Source organism: Peromyscus maniculatus, chromosome 18 (genome assembly GCF_049852395.1).
Source record: "Peromyscus maniculatus bairdii isolate BWxNUB_F1_BW_parent chromosome 18, HU_Pman_BW_mat_3.1, whole genome shotgun sequence".
In the NCBI taxonomy this organism is placed as follows: Eukaryota; Metazoa; Chordata; class Mammalia; order Rodentia; family Cricetidae; genus Peromyscus; species Peromyscus maniculatus.
The window spans coordinates 20223678-20243810 of NC_134869.1; the positions used below are offsets into that span (position 1 = coordinate 20223678).

Sequence of the window (20133 nt, forward strand, 5' to 3'; positions counted from 1 at the left end):
AGTGTCACAAGGCTAAGTTGGGGAATCAGGCGTCCTTTCTGGGCTTCCAGAATGTTCTCACACTACTCTTCTTTTTTAATAGTGGACTACACTTCTTATCATCTTACAACACAAAGAGAGCAAAGGCTGTGGTTATGGAATATCTATAAGTACCAGACAGGACTGGAGTCTTAGGTCCGGTATACAGTAGGAACCAAATAACTGCTTCTGTTCCAGTTAGCCATGAAGAATGATGTCACAGAGGCCTTTGCTGAGGCTGCAAAGTGAGAGATCCTGTTTGCCAAAGATTGGCCCCCAAATCACATAGGCTGGTCAGAAGCTAAATAAGAACAAGGGGAAAATTGGTCCCCCGATCACAACCTTCTGTGTTCTAGCAATTCCCTGTGACTTCTGACTTCTTCTCTGAGGATGTAGCTTTCCAATCCAAGCCCCAGACCATTAGCACAGCTCCGCGGTCACTCAACGGTGTCGTCACACTTGAGAGCCTGGTGGGATGAAACACTCACCTGGGACTAGTCTGCCTTTGAACTCAGTCCTCACTCACTGGATGAGCTGGGCGACTTAATTCATTTGTGTGGGAGTTGGCTTGCTCTACTATCTGACAAGGCCAATGTGCCTGACCGGAAGGCTAGTTATAAAGAAGAATTTCCAAGTGATCATATGAGTAATACTACCTAACACACCAATATTCACAGTGTGCTAATAGGACATGTTATTTTATCACCCAAAGGCAGTATAGGACAGCGAACTCGACACCTATGTTGAGCCTGGGGCCTCTTATTCTCTAGCTAAGTAACTTTAAACCCATTGTTTCAGCCTCTATATCAGCGGTTCTCAACCTGGGGGTCCCAACCCCTCTAGGGTCACATATCAGATATTTACATTATGGTTCACAACGGCAGCGAAATGACAGTTCTGAAGCGGCAGCGACATTATTTTAGGGTTGGGGGTCACCACAACAGGAAGAACTGTATTAAAGGGTCGCAGCATTAGGAAGGCTGAGAACCACTGCTCTGCATCATGGAAGGGTTGACAGTAGCATTTCTTCTCAACAGTTGTTAGAAGGACTAAACGAGTTAACCCACAAGTCTCAGCAGAGCTTAGCAGGGTGCCTGTCTCACAGGAGCACAGGTAAGCCATGCTCGCTGGCACTATTTGAAAACGCCAACAGTTACCACCACACCCGAGGCCGCTGTTCCTCCCTTCTTTGCCAAAAGACCTCAAATTTCCTTCAGATCACAATAACCTGAGCAGGGCAGAAACCAAATCTGTCTAAATGCCAGTCATCATTGGCAAACACTTACCCTCCTACCTCACAGAACTATGGGTGTTCTTTCCCAGTGCTAGCCTGGGAGATACAAGGCTCGCATTGGAAGGGTTCCTGGGAATAGGTATCCTCACTGATAAGAGAAAACTTTTAGGGTAAGCCATTGCTCTTTCTCACTTGGAATACAGTTGTATGATGTATAGAATGATTAAAATGTATAGATGTTAAAAAGTATAGACTACACATCATGGGTAGGAAAAGGAAGACATTTTGCTTCCTCCACCAAATCCAAGATGGAGCCTGAAAACCAGCCCGCTGAGATTAGCACAGGAGGAAAGAACAGACCCTAGGTTCTCGGGGACAGAACAGATTAAGGTAACAGTAGCTGTCACGGGTTAAGCCACTGTCAACTGAATTTTCTGCAAATCACTATTTAAGAAAAAGGAATCGTAACTTGTTGGATCAGGCCGTGGACCAGCTGGGAGGTCCTTAGACACAGTTGGAACTTTGTAGCTAATTACGAGCCTGGAAGAAAAGAGGAGTGAGAAGGCTTGGGCAACCAGGAAGCTCTAAGGACTGGTCTGCCTGGACGGAAATGGACTCTTTTATGCTGGAAACACAGACATGGACAGGTCCCCGTGAATGCAGAAAGGAACCCTCAGAATGCCTTTCTTATGCTCATTTCAGCAAATGCAAACAAAAGAAAGACCCAGAGAAACCCCCTCACAAAAGTGAAGTTAATACCTACGGAGCCCAGCAGAAAAGGGCAGGGGGGGGATTGTGCAGGCAGCCCCCTGTGTCCAGAAATTGTTCTTAACTCCTTTCCCCTCTGGCCTCTTTTCTATTTTGCCCTTCTCTCCCCTTAGGGCATAATTGTTAATGTCGCTCTCAGCCCATTCTGTCTAGTTTATTATGTGTAATTTCTCTTGGAGTCCCAGCCTCTGCTTGTTCGTCTGTCTAACAAGGTTAATGCCTTGTAATGACGCTTTCGCCGCTCCTGCCTTTCATGGAAAACTCCAATCTCGACGTAGCTCTAAACCTGGCCTCCCTTTGGGCTTTCTTGGAGTTGCCATTCTTCTTCCTGCAACATCTAACTGTAACCACATGGCCCCACCCCCACACTATTTCTCTGCCTCTTCCCCTGTAGTCCCATTGGACCCGCTCATTTGAATATTTTCAGGGTTTAAGTAAATCTTTCACCTACATGGGAACTCGCTCTCCCCATTCCCACCCCACTTGTTACTCTGAATCATAGCAGCCAGCTCATTGCCTTTGGAACACCTATAATTGTTTTCTAAGTTGTACTTATTGTCCATCTCCCTGCAGACTCCCAGCTCTACCACAGTTTGTCTTTTTCTATTCTGGAAGGCGGGCTCCACCTCAGCATCCAACTCATAGCAAGTTGTCGATAAATGTTTATTGAATGAATAAATAAACACACGGATCAATGTTTGAATACTTGCAATCAATACCTCATCAGGCAACTATGGAACATTGCTAAGTGGGCTTAATCATTACAGAGTTCTTCAACTGAGCTAAGATGTGGCCCTTGCAAACCATGGGTCTTGGTTCTGCATTGGAGAGCAATAGTAAGCTACTTACTATTCTATACATCTGCAGCCCGGTATCCTGGCCTTCTCTAAATCTCATATCCACAATTCACCAATGACTCAGAAGAGACAGCTTCTGGATCTATTGGCTTCCTAATCCATAGACAGCCTACTGACTGAGTATATTACCATTTAAACTGTGGCTCTAAGTCGGTTATGGTAGTGCACACTTAATATTTCCAGTAATCAATAGGCCAAGGCAGAAGAAGGATCATGGACTTGAGGCAAGTCTGACCTACATTTCAAGTTTTAAGGTAGGCAAGGCTGTACAGCGACACCGTGTCTCAAAACAACACACAAACAGCAGCAACAACGAAATAAAATAAAATACTGCGGCTCTAAGAACAGAACAACATATTCGACCAAATAAAAGAACACGGATTCAATCCCCAGGACCCATGTGAGGAAGAAAAGAACTGATTCCTGAAGATTATCCTGTGACTTTCACATGCGTACCATGGAATGCTCATACACACATAAATGAATAAACAAGTGTTGTATAAAAAAAATTGAAGCCGGGCGGTGGTGGCGCACGCCTTTAATCCCAGCACTCGGGAGGCAGAGGCAGGCGGATCTCTGTGAGTTCGAGGCCAGCCTGGGCTACCAAGTGAGTCCCAGGAAAGGCGCAAAGCTACACAGAGAAACCCTGTCTCGAAAAACCAAAAAAAAAAAAAAAATTGAGTATTAAAGAGAATGCAAGAGGTGCTTTAATATATAATTTCATGAGCATAGTTAACATTATTTCAACTCTTAAAGTTACTGATAAAAGCACGGAGGAGTAGGAAGAGATTTAGAGTACAAACTATGAGTTCCGTTGCAAGCGCTATTACTTATGAGTTGTGAGAGTTTAGGTGGTCATTTCTCCTCTCTCAGTTTTCTTCATCCATCCTTCTACCCACCCACCCACAAGGCCGCCTATCCATCTGCTCACCTATCTATCCATTCATCCATCCATCTACCCACTCATCTGTCCGTCCATCCATCCATTCATCCATCCATCCATCCATCCATCCACTTGCTGTTCACTAAATGTCTGGTCTATAAAATACATACAGGAGTAAGTTCACAGGCAAAATAAGTCAATCAAGTGAGATCTGAAACAAAATGAGACACTTTCCATTTCCTATTATGGTTTCTCAAATGGTTTAAAGTGGAAGTCCCATTCATATCCTGAGCTCAGGACAGAATTCAAGGAATCCATGAGACATGACGGAGGTGGGCACATCTTTATTTCAGCAGGCTCTAACTGAAGCAGCATTTCCTTTCATTTTGGATTCAGTCCACAGTAGTATTAAATGAAGCCATGCCTTTGTCACCAAAAGAAATCAGATATTTTCATATCATTTCATAGTTGCTGCAGATATCTCAAAATATCATTTAGGCTCATCTCTACTTTGAGATTATGGTGGTTGCTGCTGCTAGATCTTGCTGTGGGATGTGTTAAGATATATTACTATACAACGATATATTTGTATAGCAATATAATCGGTTTATTTGGCAGCCCAAATTATTTGATGCATTAAAAATAGGCTTAGGAACTATGGGTTTCATCAGAGGCTCACAGCACAAGACTCCCATAGGGCTAAGAAAAAAAAAAAAATATCGCCGAGTCTGGGGGCCTGGCACAAGGCGACACCTGCTGTTACCAGCTGCTTTCAGGCTTCCCCCATCCTATCGCCTCCGAGAAGCACGGGTCAGTACTTGGAATCCAATTCTTAAAAGGGGTCACCGTGGAAGAGAGGAGCCTTCAGGGGAGGCCAATGAGCAATGATGAAGAACAGCTGGTGCGTTAGATAACACGCTTCTTCAACCAGGTTGGGGGTAGGGAGGCTCTGACAAGGGATTCTGCCTTCCTGAGCAGGAAGTCCCCAGAAACACCCTTCCCTCCACACTGCCTGGCTTCTGCCCTTCCTAGAAACACAGCCCCAGCATCCGCACATCTTGGAAGCCTTTATCTCGGCCCTCTATCACCACTGCCTTTTCCATTAGATGAGGAGAGCCTTCTTTACAGCTCTGTGATCATTTACTGAGGGCTCCCTCGCCGTGTGTTAGACGCCTGGCTGGATGAACTAGTCAGGCCACTCCCCTTGCTGTGGTCTGAAGGTGTCCTCCAAAGGTCCATCTGTTAGAATGGAATCCCCACATCCACACGCGATTAGCATTTGAGGGTGGGGCTCTCCGGAGGTCATTAAGAGGAGATGGCATTGGGGCTGGAGAGGTGCCCCTTGGGGAAGAACTAGGTTCGATTCCTAGCGCTCACACCACAGCTCGCAACGATTGGTAACTCCAGGAGGGTCTGATGCCCTCTTCTGGCCTCCACAGGCACTGCACACACATGGTTCACAGACATACATGCAGATCAAGCACCAATACACACAAATGAAAATAAATCTTTTCTACAAAAGAAGGGCTTTTGCGACTTTCCACAAAGCAGCAAGTATCTGTCTGTGCTACACTTCCTCTTCTCACCATGCCATGCCCTCCGTGTTAAGATGTGTCCAGAAGGTCCTCTCTAGATGCCAGGACCATGCTGATAGACTTCCCAGCCTCCGGTGCCCTGCGCCAAATAAACTTCCATTCTTTACAACTCCATTCAGGAATTTTGTTATGGCAAAAGAAAGCAGATTAAGACACCACTCAGTGCACACGTAGTCTAAACAGGGCTGCGTGGGCTAAACAGAGCTTGACACATTCCAAGTTTTAGGGAAGAGCAGGTTCCCACTTCCTAAAATTCATTACCAACGCCTCTTGCATCACCCTGTCTGGATGTCCCAAAGGCATCCAAAAGCCAACAGCACTTAGAGTCGTCTTCTAATGGGCTGCCGACATTTCCCAATTTCATTTCTTAATGAGCTACCCACCTCATTCCCGCTTTCCTTTCCACACTCACTGGTCAGAACTCAGTTCAGGTCCTCATCATCACCCCACTGGCTTATGTCAATAAATAAGAATCCATCTGCATCCTCTCTGTTTGCACTCTTGACCAGGAGCAACATTGTTTCTGTCCCAGCCAAACTGTAAGCGCCTCCTGCAGGCTTCCCGGCTTCCACAGGGCCAGCCATTCCCCACAGGCCAGCCATTACTTAGGAATTCAAATCCAATCATTTTCACTTCCCCTTTGAAAGCTCTCCCAGGCTTTGAGCAGAAAATCTAATCTCTCCCCACAGCCTAGGGGTTCTGTCGGAGGGGCCGCTGCTTCCTTCTTCAGCCCACTCCGGTCACTTCCTCCCACCCTCAGCCACACTCACAGTTTGCTCCCTACACTGACCAAGGCCCCTTCCCATGAGCACTTGCTCTCCGGCTTGTTAGCCAAGCCCACATCCAGCTGTGGCTGGGGGAGCTCTGGAGGATGCTTGTTTGAACTTTCCCTAATGCACGCCCCGCCCCCCCCATATCTGTCTTATCCCCCTGCTTAACAATAGGTCACGGTCCCTTCATCTGCAAATTGGGAGTGGCAATACCCACCCCCCCCTTTTCAAGTTATGGTAAGGATTAAAGGGGGGTAATAGTCGATAAGTGTTTAGAACAGTGCTGGGTGATGGCTGCTTACGTCTCAGCTACCATTTGAATGTAAACATACCTATTTGCTACATGTTTATCCTCTTCCCTATATACTGCCGACAGAAGTAGTTTCACACACTGCTGGCCCCTGAATATCAATTCAAGAAATAACCGATCTGAACCAAGGGCTGTCCTTGTAATCGGTTGTTTCACCCACTTTATCATTAGTGATCTTTCTAGAACACCCTGGGGTTGGGTATGCTTTTAAACCCCTTTCTGCTCCTTGGAGCCTCAGTCTTGGCCCTTCCCACCCTGCTCAGCAGAAATTCCTGAGATGACGCAAGCATGTGTGTGTGTGGCGGGGGGCAAGCTGTAGGATCTGGGGACTCTGCAACCTGCTCCACCTAGCACCCCTGAAGTTGGCAAAGCTCTCTCCCGGAACAGCAGGTCAAAGAGGACCTGCTGTTCTTTTGAACATATGGAGCTTCTGGGCAAGGGTTTATTTTAAAAAGCAAGGTCTGGAAAGTCTGAAAGTGACCATCGTGGTACATCTACCCACCTTTGCCTGTCTCATTAAGCCTTGTGCCATCTGGCCCTGCACACTCGGTTCTGGACACTCCCCAGCCAGGGCGAGTGGCTTGTGGCTTGGAGACTCACTCAACATCCCCCTCGCGCACAAGCTGGACGCGCTCCAAAACGGCCTTCTCTGCCTTCTTCATTAAGCGTCAAGACACCGCTCAGGCGTCATGTCCCCGCTATGGAGCTTTCTGGGTCCTTCCTGTGCTGAGGGTGACCGACACCCGTCCTTACGGCTTCCAAGCCGCTTTCTGACATGACCCTCAGAGAGTGGGTAGCTGACCACTCAGAGAAAGCTTGCTTTCTTCCATCTCTCCAGGAGAGCGGCGCCAATGGGCCACATCTGGCCTGTATTTTGAATGGCTCAGGAGCTAAGAATAGTTCTTACATTTTTAAATGATTTGAAAAAAAAAAATTTTATGGGGGAGGGGAATAATTCATGACAAGTAACCATTAGAAGGAATTCAGGTTTCAGTGCCCATGACATTTCATAGGGACCTAGCTCTAGGGGTTTACTTAAGTACCATCCACGGCTTCATTCACAGGACAATGTGAGGTCAGTAGCTATGGTTAAGAGATTAATCATAATTAAGAGATGGAGAGTGGTTTGCAAAAACCAAAATACTGACAATCTGGCTCTTCACAAAAAAAAGTTTGATGAACTCTGCGTAAGAGCATTGACTGTTGGGCTGGGAACAGCACGGAGCTCCCAAACAACTAACTTCTCTGAAGAAAGCATTACAAGCCAGAACTGAGCAGAGGAGCTAATGCTATTGTTGAAACACTCAGCCCCGAACAGGGGGTCTCGATCAAACCCCTCCCATCAGGGCGCAAAGCTTGCAGAAGAGGAGGAGTGTAAGAGCCAGAGAGAATGGCGGACATCAAGAAAGCAAGGTCCTCTAAATCAATAGGATTAATGTGTACATGAACTCAGAGAGACTGAGGCAGCATGCACAGGGCCTGCATGGGTCTGCACCACATGGGGTCCTAGAGCTGAGAGGAGAAGTGGACACATGTCCTCATCCCTAACCCAGAAGCTGTCTCCAACTGATAACTGCTTGCAAATGAAAATTTAGTTTTCTCCAAGGGAGTCTCGCTGGGGAAACAAACTACTCTTAAAGGTAGGCTCATCCCCAGCAGTAGATGGCCAACAGAAAATAGACCCAACGGCATTTTAGGAGATTCCTTGTCCCATAATGTCATGTCAGGGCTTTTTTAAAAAAAATCATATATATATATATATATATATATATATGTATATGTGTGTGTGTATTCTATATATAATTATAAATATGTAAATATATAAAATATAAAAACATATAAATATAAATTAATTATAGATATATTTCTGTATTTTGTTTATATATTATGGCTTCCAGGTTAGTGTTTTGGTTTTTTTTGTTGTTGTTGTTGGTTTTTTGAGACAGGGTTTCTCTGTGTAGCTTTGCACCTTTTCTCGATCTTGCTCTGTAGACCAGGCTGGCCTTGAACTCACAGAGATCTGCCTGCCTCTGCCTCCCAAGTGCTGGGATTAAAGGCATGCGCCACCACCGCCCGGCCAGGTTAGTGTTTTTATGGGATTCCTAAGGTGTCAATGAGGGGGTCTGTGTCTATATCAGTTTTTTTGTGCCTTTTTTTGGGGCGGGGGCTCTTTTCCTTGCTTGTTTTAGTCCTATTCCAACATATTAGTTTTTATTTTATTATATTTTACTTTATTTTATTGTGATCTCTTAGAAGCCTGTTTGTCTTTGAGTGAGAGACAGAAAGGGGTGGATCTGGGTGGGAGGGGAGGTGGGGAGGAACCGGGAGGATAGAGGGATAGGAAACGGTAATCAGGATATATTATGTGAGGGGGAATAGCTATTTTTAATATGGGGATTGGCTACAGTAACTGAATATTAGTAAATTAGTGTTTCATTGAGAGAGAATCTTCTAAGTAAGAAAATTTATGAGTGTATCAAATCAAACAACCAATGTACCTACCTATGGCTATTGATTCCCCTGGCTCTCATCAATAAATGAGACCTATGATTCCAACCAAGAAAGTCCCCATGATGGCTTTGATATCTCTCAGTTTTTTATTTTTGTTTTGTTGTTATTGTTGTTGTTGATTTTTTGAGACACGGTTTCTCTGTGTAGCGCAGGCTGTCCTGGAACTTTCTTTGTAGACCAAGCTGGCCTTGAACTCACAAAGATCCGCCTGCCTCTACCTCCCAAGTGCTGCAATTAAAGGTGTGTGCCACTACTGCCCAGCTTAGACTTCTCAGTTTTCATGTGCCTGCGCATGTTCAAAGAAGGAAGAGTCACCGGGGAACCTTGAGGAGATATCATGTTATTCTAGTCAAGGGTTGGTCAGGTTTGGCTCCTCTATCAGTCCTCTCTGAGGGAGTCCACCCTCAGGACCTGCAGGAGACTGTCACGTGCTGACTTCCTTCTGACTGGATCCAAGTTAGCACCTGTTCTGAGGGCAGCACATGCCCACATTAAACACGTATTCATGATCGGGTGTGAAAAGGTGAGTTGGACCCAATTCCATTTTTTCCCTGGCGATCTGAATTAAATGGCCTCGAGACCCCGTGGCAGTTAGTAGCCAAAGCAGAAGGTATTAAGATGCGGTCTGGGTCAAGCTGAGGTAAATTCAGGTAGAGGCAGTGAAGGGTACATGTTTGAGGAAGCAGACGAAGCTACTTGGGAACAGGATGGAGTTAGGTAGTCAAGCTAGCGGGTTAACTACAAAACCCTAGAACCTTAGAATGGGCATTATCACTTCCTGATGCTGAGAAAGCCCCTTCAAGCTGCCTTCAATTCATAACCACCTGCAACCCCTCACTACAGGGAATCATCCTGTCTCCATTACTGATCACAGTGGCGGTGACAGTCAACATGTGCACAGCATTACCTGCACTCCAAATTAATGCCTGAATTCAAACAAGAACCCTGTACCACACACAGGATCCATACATGCAAATGAAAGGACAAGGCACAGAGAGGCTAAACCATTTGCCCAAGTTTGCACATCTGCTAAGTGGCAGCTTTCGTTCATTGATCTGACTCTGGGGCCTGAACATGTAACCCTTATAAAGCATTATCTCTGCAGCTCTAATTCCAAGACCATCACGTGACTCCCAATGTTCCTGTCCGTGAAACCCCTAGTTCCCTTCCTTGAGCTTATGCAGCCAACTGTACCTAACTAGGATAGGTCTCAGGATTGGCACCGCACAGAACAAAACCCTTCGGGAGCATGTCTGATGTGTGGAATTGGCTCCAGTACAGAAGATGCTAGAAACTCTCCCACATCCTCGGATAAAATGCAAATAAACTGTTGTCACGCCATGTGAAAAATCTAGTTACGAACTACAGGTTTTTGAGATTTGGAATACAGCCCGCAAAATGTTAAGGCTTTAAAAATCTGTCTAGGTAATGCCTTTGAGCAAATAGGGAAGAAAAGGAGTAACAGGATGAAGTGGTTACTTTTTTATGGCATTTTATTGGTAAAATGTAAAGAAAGAAAATGGGGAAATCCCTATCCCTGGCACCATGGTTAGAACACAATGAAATCCATGGATTCAAATCACTCTGAAGCCTGTTTAAAATAACAAAACAAAACAAAACAAAACACAAGTTGCAGGCTTGAGAAATGGGTTAGCGGTTAAGAGCACGGTGCTCTTCTAAAGGACCCATGTTAGACCTCCAGCACCCAAACGGCAGGCAACAACTATCTGTTGACTCCAGTCCCAGGGGACCGGACACCCTCTTCTGGTCTATAGGGTCACTGCATGCATATGGTGCACAGATACACATCTAGTCAAGACACCCAGACACATATAATGAAATGAATAAACTTTACAAACAAACAAACAAGCAAACAAACCCACACATTGCCAGCTGTTTTGTGTGACAAAACTTTTTCTGGGGAGACACTATACAAGTCTCCTCATGTCAGATAGGAACCCACAACAGAACTAAGTACGGACACCACCAGACTTCAACTTGGTGAACCAGGGAGTTTTATTGGAGTCACTTACAGGAGCAGGAATGTATCACAGACAGCTGCACCAACAAAGCCTACCACAGCAAGGGTGACAGCTGGGAACCTGAGCACACTGCACAGCCTGCAGGCAGATCAACAGGCTGGAGAGTGTCCTTTCCAAGTGACTGTGGTCTAAACCTCTTCCAGAAAGCTCTGGCCTCTGCTTCTTCCAGGCAGCTGGTCTGATCTCAGAGTCTTCCTGGCAGCTCTGTTTGCCTGAGAGGGAGTTTCAGCTTTTATTGCTGACTCTGGCAGGGAGGGACCCAGTGAATCTGGTCGGCTTCAGGGACTTCCTGAAGCTATTTTGAGTTCTTTATATTCCTGCTTAAGAGCCTTCCTGGCAGGATGGAACATTTTCCATCTTATAGGAAACTTACTCAACACCAGCCCCAGCCTCTACCCATCTCCAGGGTCTCTGATTTATTAAGTCTGATGTTGGGTCCAAGAATTTACATTTTTAGCAAATTCCCAGGTGATGCTGGCACAGGTGGTCCACATACCACACTTTAAGAATCACTGGCCTGGCTGGACAGTGGTGGCGCACGCCTTTAATCCCAGCACTTGGGAGGTAGAGCCAGGTGGATCTCTGAGAGTTCGAGGCCAGCCTGGTCTACAGAGTGAGATCCAGGACAAGCACCAAAACTACACAGAGAAACCCTGTCTCAAAAAACAAAAACAAAAACAAAACAAAATTACTGACCTATACCATGAAGCCCTTCCCTCTAGAATTTGAATGTTGTTAAATCAACCACATAAATACCAATCATGCAGACAGGCAGCATAAGCAGCCTGGCTATTGATGTGAGCAGGAATATTTGAGAAGAGCCAGAAGAATAAATAGAATGCCATCTACCCCAGGACTTGAAGAGAAGGGCTCCTTGACACAGCAGTTACTAGAAAAAGTTTATGAGAATATATGGTGACCAGAACCAGGAAAGTATCGCTATTAAGTACAGAATACATTTCTTTATCTCCAACATGATCTCCCAAGATCCTTCACTTGTTTATTCAATAAACACTTCTTTCTTCCTATTTTTTTTTTTCATGTACACAGGCTGCCTGCCCTTAATGTGGGGTTCTGAGAGGTCCACAGCATTGGATTTGAGGAAGAAAAGGCTTTTCTAGATCGGGGAAGGAAGTTTCCAAATGGGGCGGTGGGGGGGGGGGTTGGCAGGCAAAATGGGTGGGGTCGTAGGAGCAGAACGTAAGCATAACAAGTTAGTCCCTCCTGAAACAAGGACATGGTTGCAAGAAGGGCAAAACAAGGTAGTCATAGTCATAACAAGGTGGTCACATAACCTGTTGAAACAAAGATAGGGTGCAAGGTGGTTTATAAACAACTTTTTGAAACAAAGACGTTGTATTTTAAAAATGGCGGGAAGGAGTCAAACCATACAACAGAGCCCACGTGGGAGGTTTATTGAGGGGAGGAGAGAGAAGGGGCAGAGACAGGTCCCAGGGGAAGAGAGCTGAGGAAGAGGAAGAGAGAAAGAGATGGGAGGTGGGCAAGGCCCACCTTTTATAAGGAAACATAGCGAATTCGCACAGGGGGTGCTCTTAGTGGCTGCAGCTGAGGAGATCTCCTGTCAGGACCCCAAGGGCAGGTCAGTACAGATGCCCGAATGCCAAGAACAATATTAACAAGAAAGTAATGACTGAGAAACCACACCTGGCATCAGACAGACCTTCAGGTGGTGACAAACGTAAACTCAGGAACTCTGTTCACAGCCAAGGATTCTCTGCTCTGCCATCTATCTACAAACAGCCTTGCTTGCTCCATGTAGGATAGGCTGGACACCAAAACCCAGTGTCTGTGAGGACTGACGGTCCACAGCAATAGTTAAAAACACAGGTCCTAGACCTAGACCACATAAGTTCTAAGTTTTTTTGCTCTTTGCAAGCTAGGAACCTAACCAAAGCTCTCTGGGCTTCCATTTTTCTCATCTATAATCATCATAATAACTGAAGTCCTTGCCTCATGCGGTGACTGAGAATCAACAGAAAATAAGGCATGTAAATTGCCTTGCACAAACCCTGCCATGATAACTGCTCAGTGGATAGCAGCTGGGATTGCCTTTTCCCTCTTTCTAAGTGGATTCTGTCATTACATCCGTCCTCTCGGATTCACCCTTGCATGTCGGATGTGTGTGTGTAAAGGTAAAATTCACCATCTAGACTACAGATAACAAAAAAAGGAGAGGCAGAATCATAACAGAAACTGGAGGGCCAATAAACATCACAGGAAGACCGTGTTTTGAGGTCAGCAGGTCACACTGCCAAGTAGAATTGGGATATCACTTCTACACACAGCAGCAACATGTGTCCTGACTGTTGCTGGTGGAAAGTGTGCCATCATTTTGTGGTTATCTGCACGGCAGTTGAATTATATCAGGCTTTAGGATTACGTGAGTATAGAAGAAGGGGGGACAGATCCACCTGCAATAAGGTAGAAAGAACTAGAAGGGTCGGTCATATGAGCCAAACTATGAGAAAATACAATACCCTCTACAGAGGGGTAACAGTTGTGTTTAATCACGGGCAACACCAAGACCCACCTATGGCAGCCAAACAAATCTAGAAGAATCCGCCTTCACAGACTCAAACACAAACATTTTTCACACATTGGTTTGCCAAAAGTAGTGGGAGTTTTTTTGGGGGGAGGGAGTTAAATTAACTTCATAAATGAAGGCACATAATTAAAAACATCCACTGCTATATCAATCCAAACACAGGTAAGTTGTGGAACATAATGAAGAAAGCAAACCACGTGATGTTTAAAAGTACAACCCAAGATTGGAGGCAAATACTGACTCCAGAGAGCATCCTCGACTCTCAAAGCCACATCCTAGAAACGGTGAATAAAATATAATAAGCATGTTCTCAGGCTTGGGAGATGGTTTGGCTCAGTGGTTCTCAACCTTCCTAAGGCTGCGGCCCTTTAATACAGTTCCTCATGCTGTGGGGACCCCCCCACCACAAAATTATTTTATTGCTACTTTGTAACTGTAATTTTGCTACTGTTATTAATTGCAATGTGAACATCTGATATGCGACCCTCAAGGGGGGCATGACCCACAGGTTGAGAATTGCTGGTATAGAGGCTGAAACGATGGTTTTTTAATTACTTAGCTAGGGACTAACGGTCCCAGGCTCAACACAGGCATTGGGTTGACTGTCCATTGTCAGGAAAGGTGATAAAATACATCCTGTATAGCACCCTGTGACTATTGATGTGTTAGGTAGTATTAGTACTCATATGATCACTTATAACAGTGGCTCTCAACCTTCCTAATGCTGTGGCCCTCTAATACAGTTCCTCAGGTTGTGGTGACCCCCCAACCATAAAATAATTTTCATTCTACTTCATAACTGTAATTTTGCTACTGTTACAAATTCTAATGTAAATATCTGGTATGCAGGGTATCTGATATGCAACCCCTGTGAAAGGGCCACTTGACTTCCAAAGCGGTCATGACCCACAGGTTGAGAACTGCTGTCCCAGTGAAAATTATTTGCTGCCTTTTTAATTAGGGGACTTTGAGGGGGAAGTTCCAGAAATTCCACGATGGCAAAAAGAAAACAGAAATAGATGCTGGGAAGACTGTGTTTAAGTTGCAAGGCTTTGGTACTTCTTTTGTTACTGATCATGGCTTCTTCATCTGGACGATGGGGCGCTTTCCACAGAACCAACCAATCAGACTTACTGACAGGCTCACAGAAACATTGTTGGGGAGCTGTATTAGTTAGGATTTCTGTTGCTGAGATGAAACACCATGACCCAAAGCAGGCTGCTGAGGAAAAGGTCTATTTACTTACACTTTCACTCACTGAGGAAAGTCAGGGCAGGAACCTGGAGGCAGGAGCTGATGCAGAGACCATAGGGGAGTGCTGTTTACTGGCTTGCTCAGCCTGCTGTCTTATAGAACCCAGGACTAGCAGCAAGAAGTGTCCCCACCCACAATGGGTTTGTTCCCTCCTCTCGGATGACTTGAACTTGTGTCAGGTTGACAGAAAACTATCTGGGACAGGAGGTGCTGCCCAAATGCACACCAGGGGTCTGAGAGAGTGGGTGTGCAGGGCCCGGCCATCAGGGTGCACTTGGGGGCTGCAGGTGATAGATTACCTCTGTGAAAGTACATTGAAATTTGGTGGCAAGGCAAGAGGAAGAAGAAAATGCCTTGTGTGTAAAACACTGAGTACACACTCATTGCACAAGTATCTCAGAAATTAATCCTCAGCAGGAAAAACCCGAGGAAGAGAATGAGCAGTTAAGAGATAAGAGAAACCAGGAGATGAGAAAACACCGCCTGGCCAGTTCTGTCATTACCAAAGGTTGATGGGAGATGGGCAGTTCAGGTACCAGCTGGGGACAGAGTGGGATGGGGAAGGCGAGCAGATCTAGACACATTGATGAAAAAAATGAAAGAAAAATGGGGGGGGGGCGCTGTTGGCTGGGAAGGAATAGCTGTGGCAATCTGCTGGGGCTCCCTCTATAGAGTGTTTCAGGTCCAACTCCTGTTTTAGGCACCTGCAATTCAGCATGCCTTTCAAAAACACATTCAAGACCTGAAAATGAAATGCAGTCGAATGACAACATTTCTCGTGAGTGACAGCCGAGGCCACGCTGATCCCATGACCCCATTAAATGGGGTTGCAACCTACTATTGTCCCCTCCGCTGGCAGAATCGGTGGCACCCAGCATAGCTCATTGCTCACACAAGCAGGCGTCATACAACTATTTGTTGCATTAAGTATCTTATCTGCCTATTTAATTGGTTAGAAAATTGTCGCTTTTTTTTTCCCAATCAAAACTACCACCTTCTTTTTTTCATTGAAATGCTCTTAAAATGCTGTCCCATTAAGTCTTTTTAATGCACACCAGCAGCAAGGAATTTACTTAAATGAAAAAAAAAAAAAAAAGCTAAACTCCCTGTTCCCACCTGCGCAGCCATGACATGCTATTGTTTGAACCTGAGTATATCATTTAACTTGGATGACAAGCTCAGAGGGTAGAGACCCCATCTTTCAGAACACACAGCTCGGAGCGCCCTGGGAGCTCTCAATAAATAACAGCAGCAAGAAATGCTGTGCGGGGACCCGTTTTCATTATTTATTTTTTTCCCCCATTACAGATTTTTGGCAGCATGTGTTTATCCCTTGCTTGATTTCCAAGGGGGGCAGCCCTCTCCCAGGAGCTCCTATGAAGACCATAGACAGCTGTAGACTAACCCTGCCCCTCCCCATCCTGGTGCAAGTAGGAACACCTGATTGAGCCCAGAACTGGATTTTGAGTGCATTCGGGATGCACGCTGGGTTTGGAAGGAAACCGAGTCCTCCAGTACCCAATAGGTAGACGCAATCAAGAGAACTGTTTTGGCTCTGCCCATCGACACAGCTGTCAGATGGCAAAGCTTGGACTTCCATGGTGGTTACATGCTGTGGGCCTCGGAGCTGTCTTGTCATTAATCCCCACAGAAACTGTGCCTGAAGCTTGACACAAAGTAAAATTGGGGGGGGGGGTTTAATTTCAAGTCTTCCAACAGAAGAGAAGGAAGGCAGTGGTTTGCCAAACTTTGGCTATTAGATTATGAAGATATATAACAGCAGATATTAAATATTAAGTTTTATGCTTACAGAAAGGCTAAGCCATCTGGGGGCAATGTGTACTCTTTATGCATTTGTTAAATTATACTAGTCGTGAAATAAAGATGGGCATGTGCTTGCCCCAGCCTAGAAGCAGCAAGTGACTGGGAGCTTTTTTTCCTCCTTGAATTAATAAGATTAACATTTGGTAAGGTGTGCTTGGCAGAGAAAGGGGCTGGAGGGGAGTGTCTCTCTCCCCGCATGTTAGTGTACCCCCCGAGCCAATGTACACAATCAAGTACACGCAACAGTTCTCCACGCCAAGAGCCAAGACTTTCTCCCTTCCCCTTCCGATATATTTTATAGCAAAACAATGGCAACACCTGTAGCCCTCGATTTCTGCTCCTTGAATTCTGTCCAGTGATTAAGGAGGCTCTCGGCAGGCTTCCCTCTCAGGAGCCATATGCAGAGTTACTTGCCAACAGCCTTGGAAGGGCAAGGGCCTCTGCAGAAGTGTACAAAGCCTCCATAATCCCTATCCACTAGACCCTCTTGAACTGACGCTTTATCTTCCAGTCAAAGAACTGTCAATCTCAAGATTGCAAGCTGTGGCTGCCCTGTAGGCTCTAGGGAAACCCGTGTCTTTTGCCTGGTTCAGGCACAACCCAAGGGTGGTGCCAGTGAGCCCCGCAATCCAGTCTGGGGAATCTGCAGCCCAGAAACTGCCTGGAGCACCCCAACACTTTCCACCTCCCCCAGGCTCTCCTCTTCAGGGCGAGGCTTTGTATGCATCCACAAGCCGCCTCCCGCCTCCTCCTCGGGTTCTCTCCGCCAGGTTGAGACCACAGCCACCCTCGGCCAGCCACAGCCCCGCCCCCTCGCACTGGGTCAGGCTGGGCGGTCTGCGAGCGGCTTTTGCACGGTAGCATTATTTACCAGTGTGGAGCAGGCCACAACTCTACCGACCACATCACATCTGGGTTGCAGCCAGAGATTAGGGGGGCGGGGGGCACAAAGGCCGGGGTGTGGCAGCGAGTCCTTTAGGTTCGATGATTTTTCTGTGAGGGCATCAAGTACTGTTGGCCCAAAGGGTCAAGCCTACATGCCTACTAAGACTCCGGTCTGGAGAAGCTGTTAGGGACAGAGGGTGGCGTGGGGAGCCTCAGTCCCAAACAAGCGCCCGCATTTGGCGAGGCAGCCACTAGAGTTTTGAACCTCCCTCCAATTCTCCCCCTTACCCAGCCGCCCTTTTTTTTTTACTCTTTCCCTTTGGGGATCTCAGCCTGCACTTTAAAGTAGCCTGCAGTCTTGCACAGTTGCTGGCGATGTGAACCTGACACTTGGTAAATGTCACCCAAGTCTCCTCCGGGGGCCCCAGGGACAGGACTTACGCAGTTGTGCTCGGTCGCCTGAAAGTCCCAGCTGCAGCTCCTGGCGCGCGCCTGGATCTCACTCATCCTGAAGAGGCAGAGAGCCGTGGTGGCGGGGGAGCGCCTCTCCTGGCCCTCTCCGGTGGCCGCGCTAAACACGCCGGCCCAGACGTCCATGGCCTCCACCAGGCTGGAGGAAAGCAGCAGGCGGCGGCCGTCGGGGTGGCCGTGGCTGCAGTCGAGGGCCGCCTGGCCCTGGAACAGCACCTCGGTGCTCTGCGCGATGCGCGCCATGCTGGGCCAGCCGGTGGCGGCTCCGCTGGTGTAGTTGTAGGGATAGTAGGGGAAGTAGACGCTGCCGTTCCAGAGAAAGGCATCCACGAAGTGCAGGCTGCCCGCACCACCGCGCAGTTTCAGGCGGCCCAGCTCCTGCGTGGCCAGACTGCGCTCCTCCGTGTTCTTGAGCGCGATGGCGGTGTCGCGATCGGATGCCGCGGGGTTGCAGCGGTTCGCGGTCTCCGGCTCCGGCAGCACGTAGGTGGCGGCCACGGCCAGGTACCAGCGATCAGTGCCGCCTGCGCGGTACACCACGCCGGCCGTCGAGCCCTGTGGGTGACACGACACCACCTCGGTAGCATTGCGCAGGGAGCTGCGGCTCAGGTTGCCCAGGGGCCGCACCTCGCAGGCGCCCCGGTCGAAGGTCCAGCCGGTGAGCAGCAGCCCCTCGAGGCCGGTCGCCCCCTCGCGGTAGGGCAGCAGCAGCTTGCTGAAGCTGCTGCCGGGCCGGGGCCGCGCGGGGGGCGCCAACGAGACGGGCTCCGTGCAGTTGCCCGCTTGGTCCCGGTACAGGCGCGAGAGCCTGTGCTTCAGGCTGTAGTCCAGCTGGTCCAGGCAGCTGCCGCTCGCCACGAACACGCCGTCCGCCCGGCTCGCCGCGATGGCTCCGATGGCTTGCTCGGATCGCCACACCGGCTCGTCCGCGCCCCGGGCGGGCGCCGCCAGCGCCAACAGATAGGCGATCAGGGGCAGCGGTGCGGCGGGGCACGGGGGGCGCGGCGGCGCCTTCCTCCGGGAGACCTCCATGGGGCTAAGGGGGGCCGCCCCCGGGCAGGGCGCGCGGCGGGCTCGGGCGGCTCAGGCGCGCGGCGACGGAGACGCGGGCGGCGGCGGCGGCGGCGGCGGCTCCTGCGCGCGCTCGGGCTCCCGCGGCCGCCCCATCCCCGCGGCTCGGCCGGGAAGGAGTGCAGGGAGGACGGCGCGCGGCGGGCGGGCTCGCTCCGGCAGCCTGTGCCGCGGCGGCAAGCCCTGCGCGCTCCGGAGCCGCTTCCTCCTCGCCCGCCTTCGCCGGAGAGAGTTCCTCTGTGCGGCGCGGGCGCTCGCGGGGAGGCGCGGAGGGGAAGGGAGGGGACGGGCGGAGGGGAGCGAGGCGGGCGGGGAGGGCTGGAGAGGTTGGGTGCGCTTGTGCGTTTCACTTTCCCATTGTGAAAGTGGGATGCAACTGGCCCCTTCCTCATCCTCTTCCTCCTCCGCCCTCCGCCTCCCGCCCGCCCTCCCTCCACGCCCATCTCCCCTCCCCTCTTGATTCGGTGAGATCGGGAGGAGGGAGGTCTCGTAATTTGGGTTACTGTGTAGGTGGCCTCTTTCATCTATTCATAACAAAGCTGAGCCGCCTGCCGCGGCCGCCGCGGCTGCCACCATCGCCCCTAGCTCGCCCCGGGTCCCCCCCCCCCGCCCCGGCGCGGTCACCGCGCACCGAGCCGGCTCCCGCGCTCGCCAGCTCGCGGGGCTGCTCCAACGCCCGGGTTTTGTTTACGAGAGCAGCCGCGGGCAAACGGGAGGCGCGCGGAGCCGGGACCCAGGGTCGAAGGGGTTGCAGCAGAGGCCCAGGGCTCGAGCCCCTGGGAGGCTGCGAGGGCGGCTTGACAGGTGTGGAGCGGCGGGAGGGAGGGAGGCCCCAGAGATGCTCCGGGGAGCTGCGGTCCAGGGAAGGCGGCAGAGGGTTGGGGGGGGCAAAGGGGGGGACCAAGGCGCCCCTGTGGCAGGGGGTGGGTTTCCCCGGGTCAGAGTGAGGTGGGAGAAAGGCGCCACAGGCTCGTTGTAGACAATCCCTCAGGCCAGAGCTCTCATATTTGAAAAGGCTCCCTAGTCTCCCTTGGCAACGGAGTCCCAGGCTCTCAGACCCAGCACTTAGAAAGT

At 48.9% G+C, this 20133-nt stretch overlaps 1 protein-coding gene across 1 annotated transcript in view; it reads right to left on the reverse strand.

Moving 5' to 3' along the window:
• Plxnc1 (plexin C1) overlaps nt 1–19106 on the reverse strand; it is a 154670-nt gene extending 135564 nt beyond the window's left edge. Inside the window, exon 1 of the mRNA XM_006995728.4 lies at nt 17959–19106. Coding sequence (XP_006995790.1) covers nt 17959–19020 — 1062 coding nt within the window. The 5' untranslated portion in view covers nt 19021–19106. The remainder of the gene's footprint in view (nt 1–17958) is intronic.
• Nucleotides 19107–20133: the final 1027 nt, after the last annotated feature.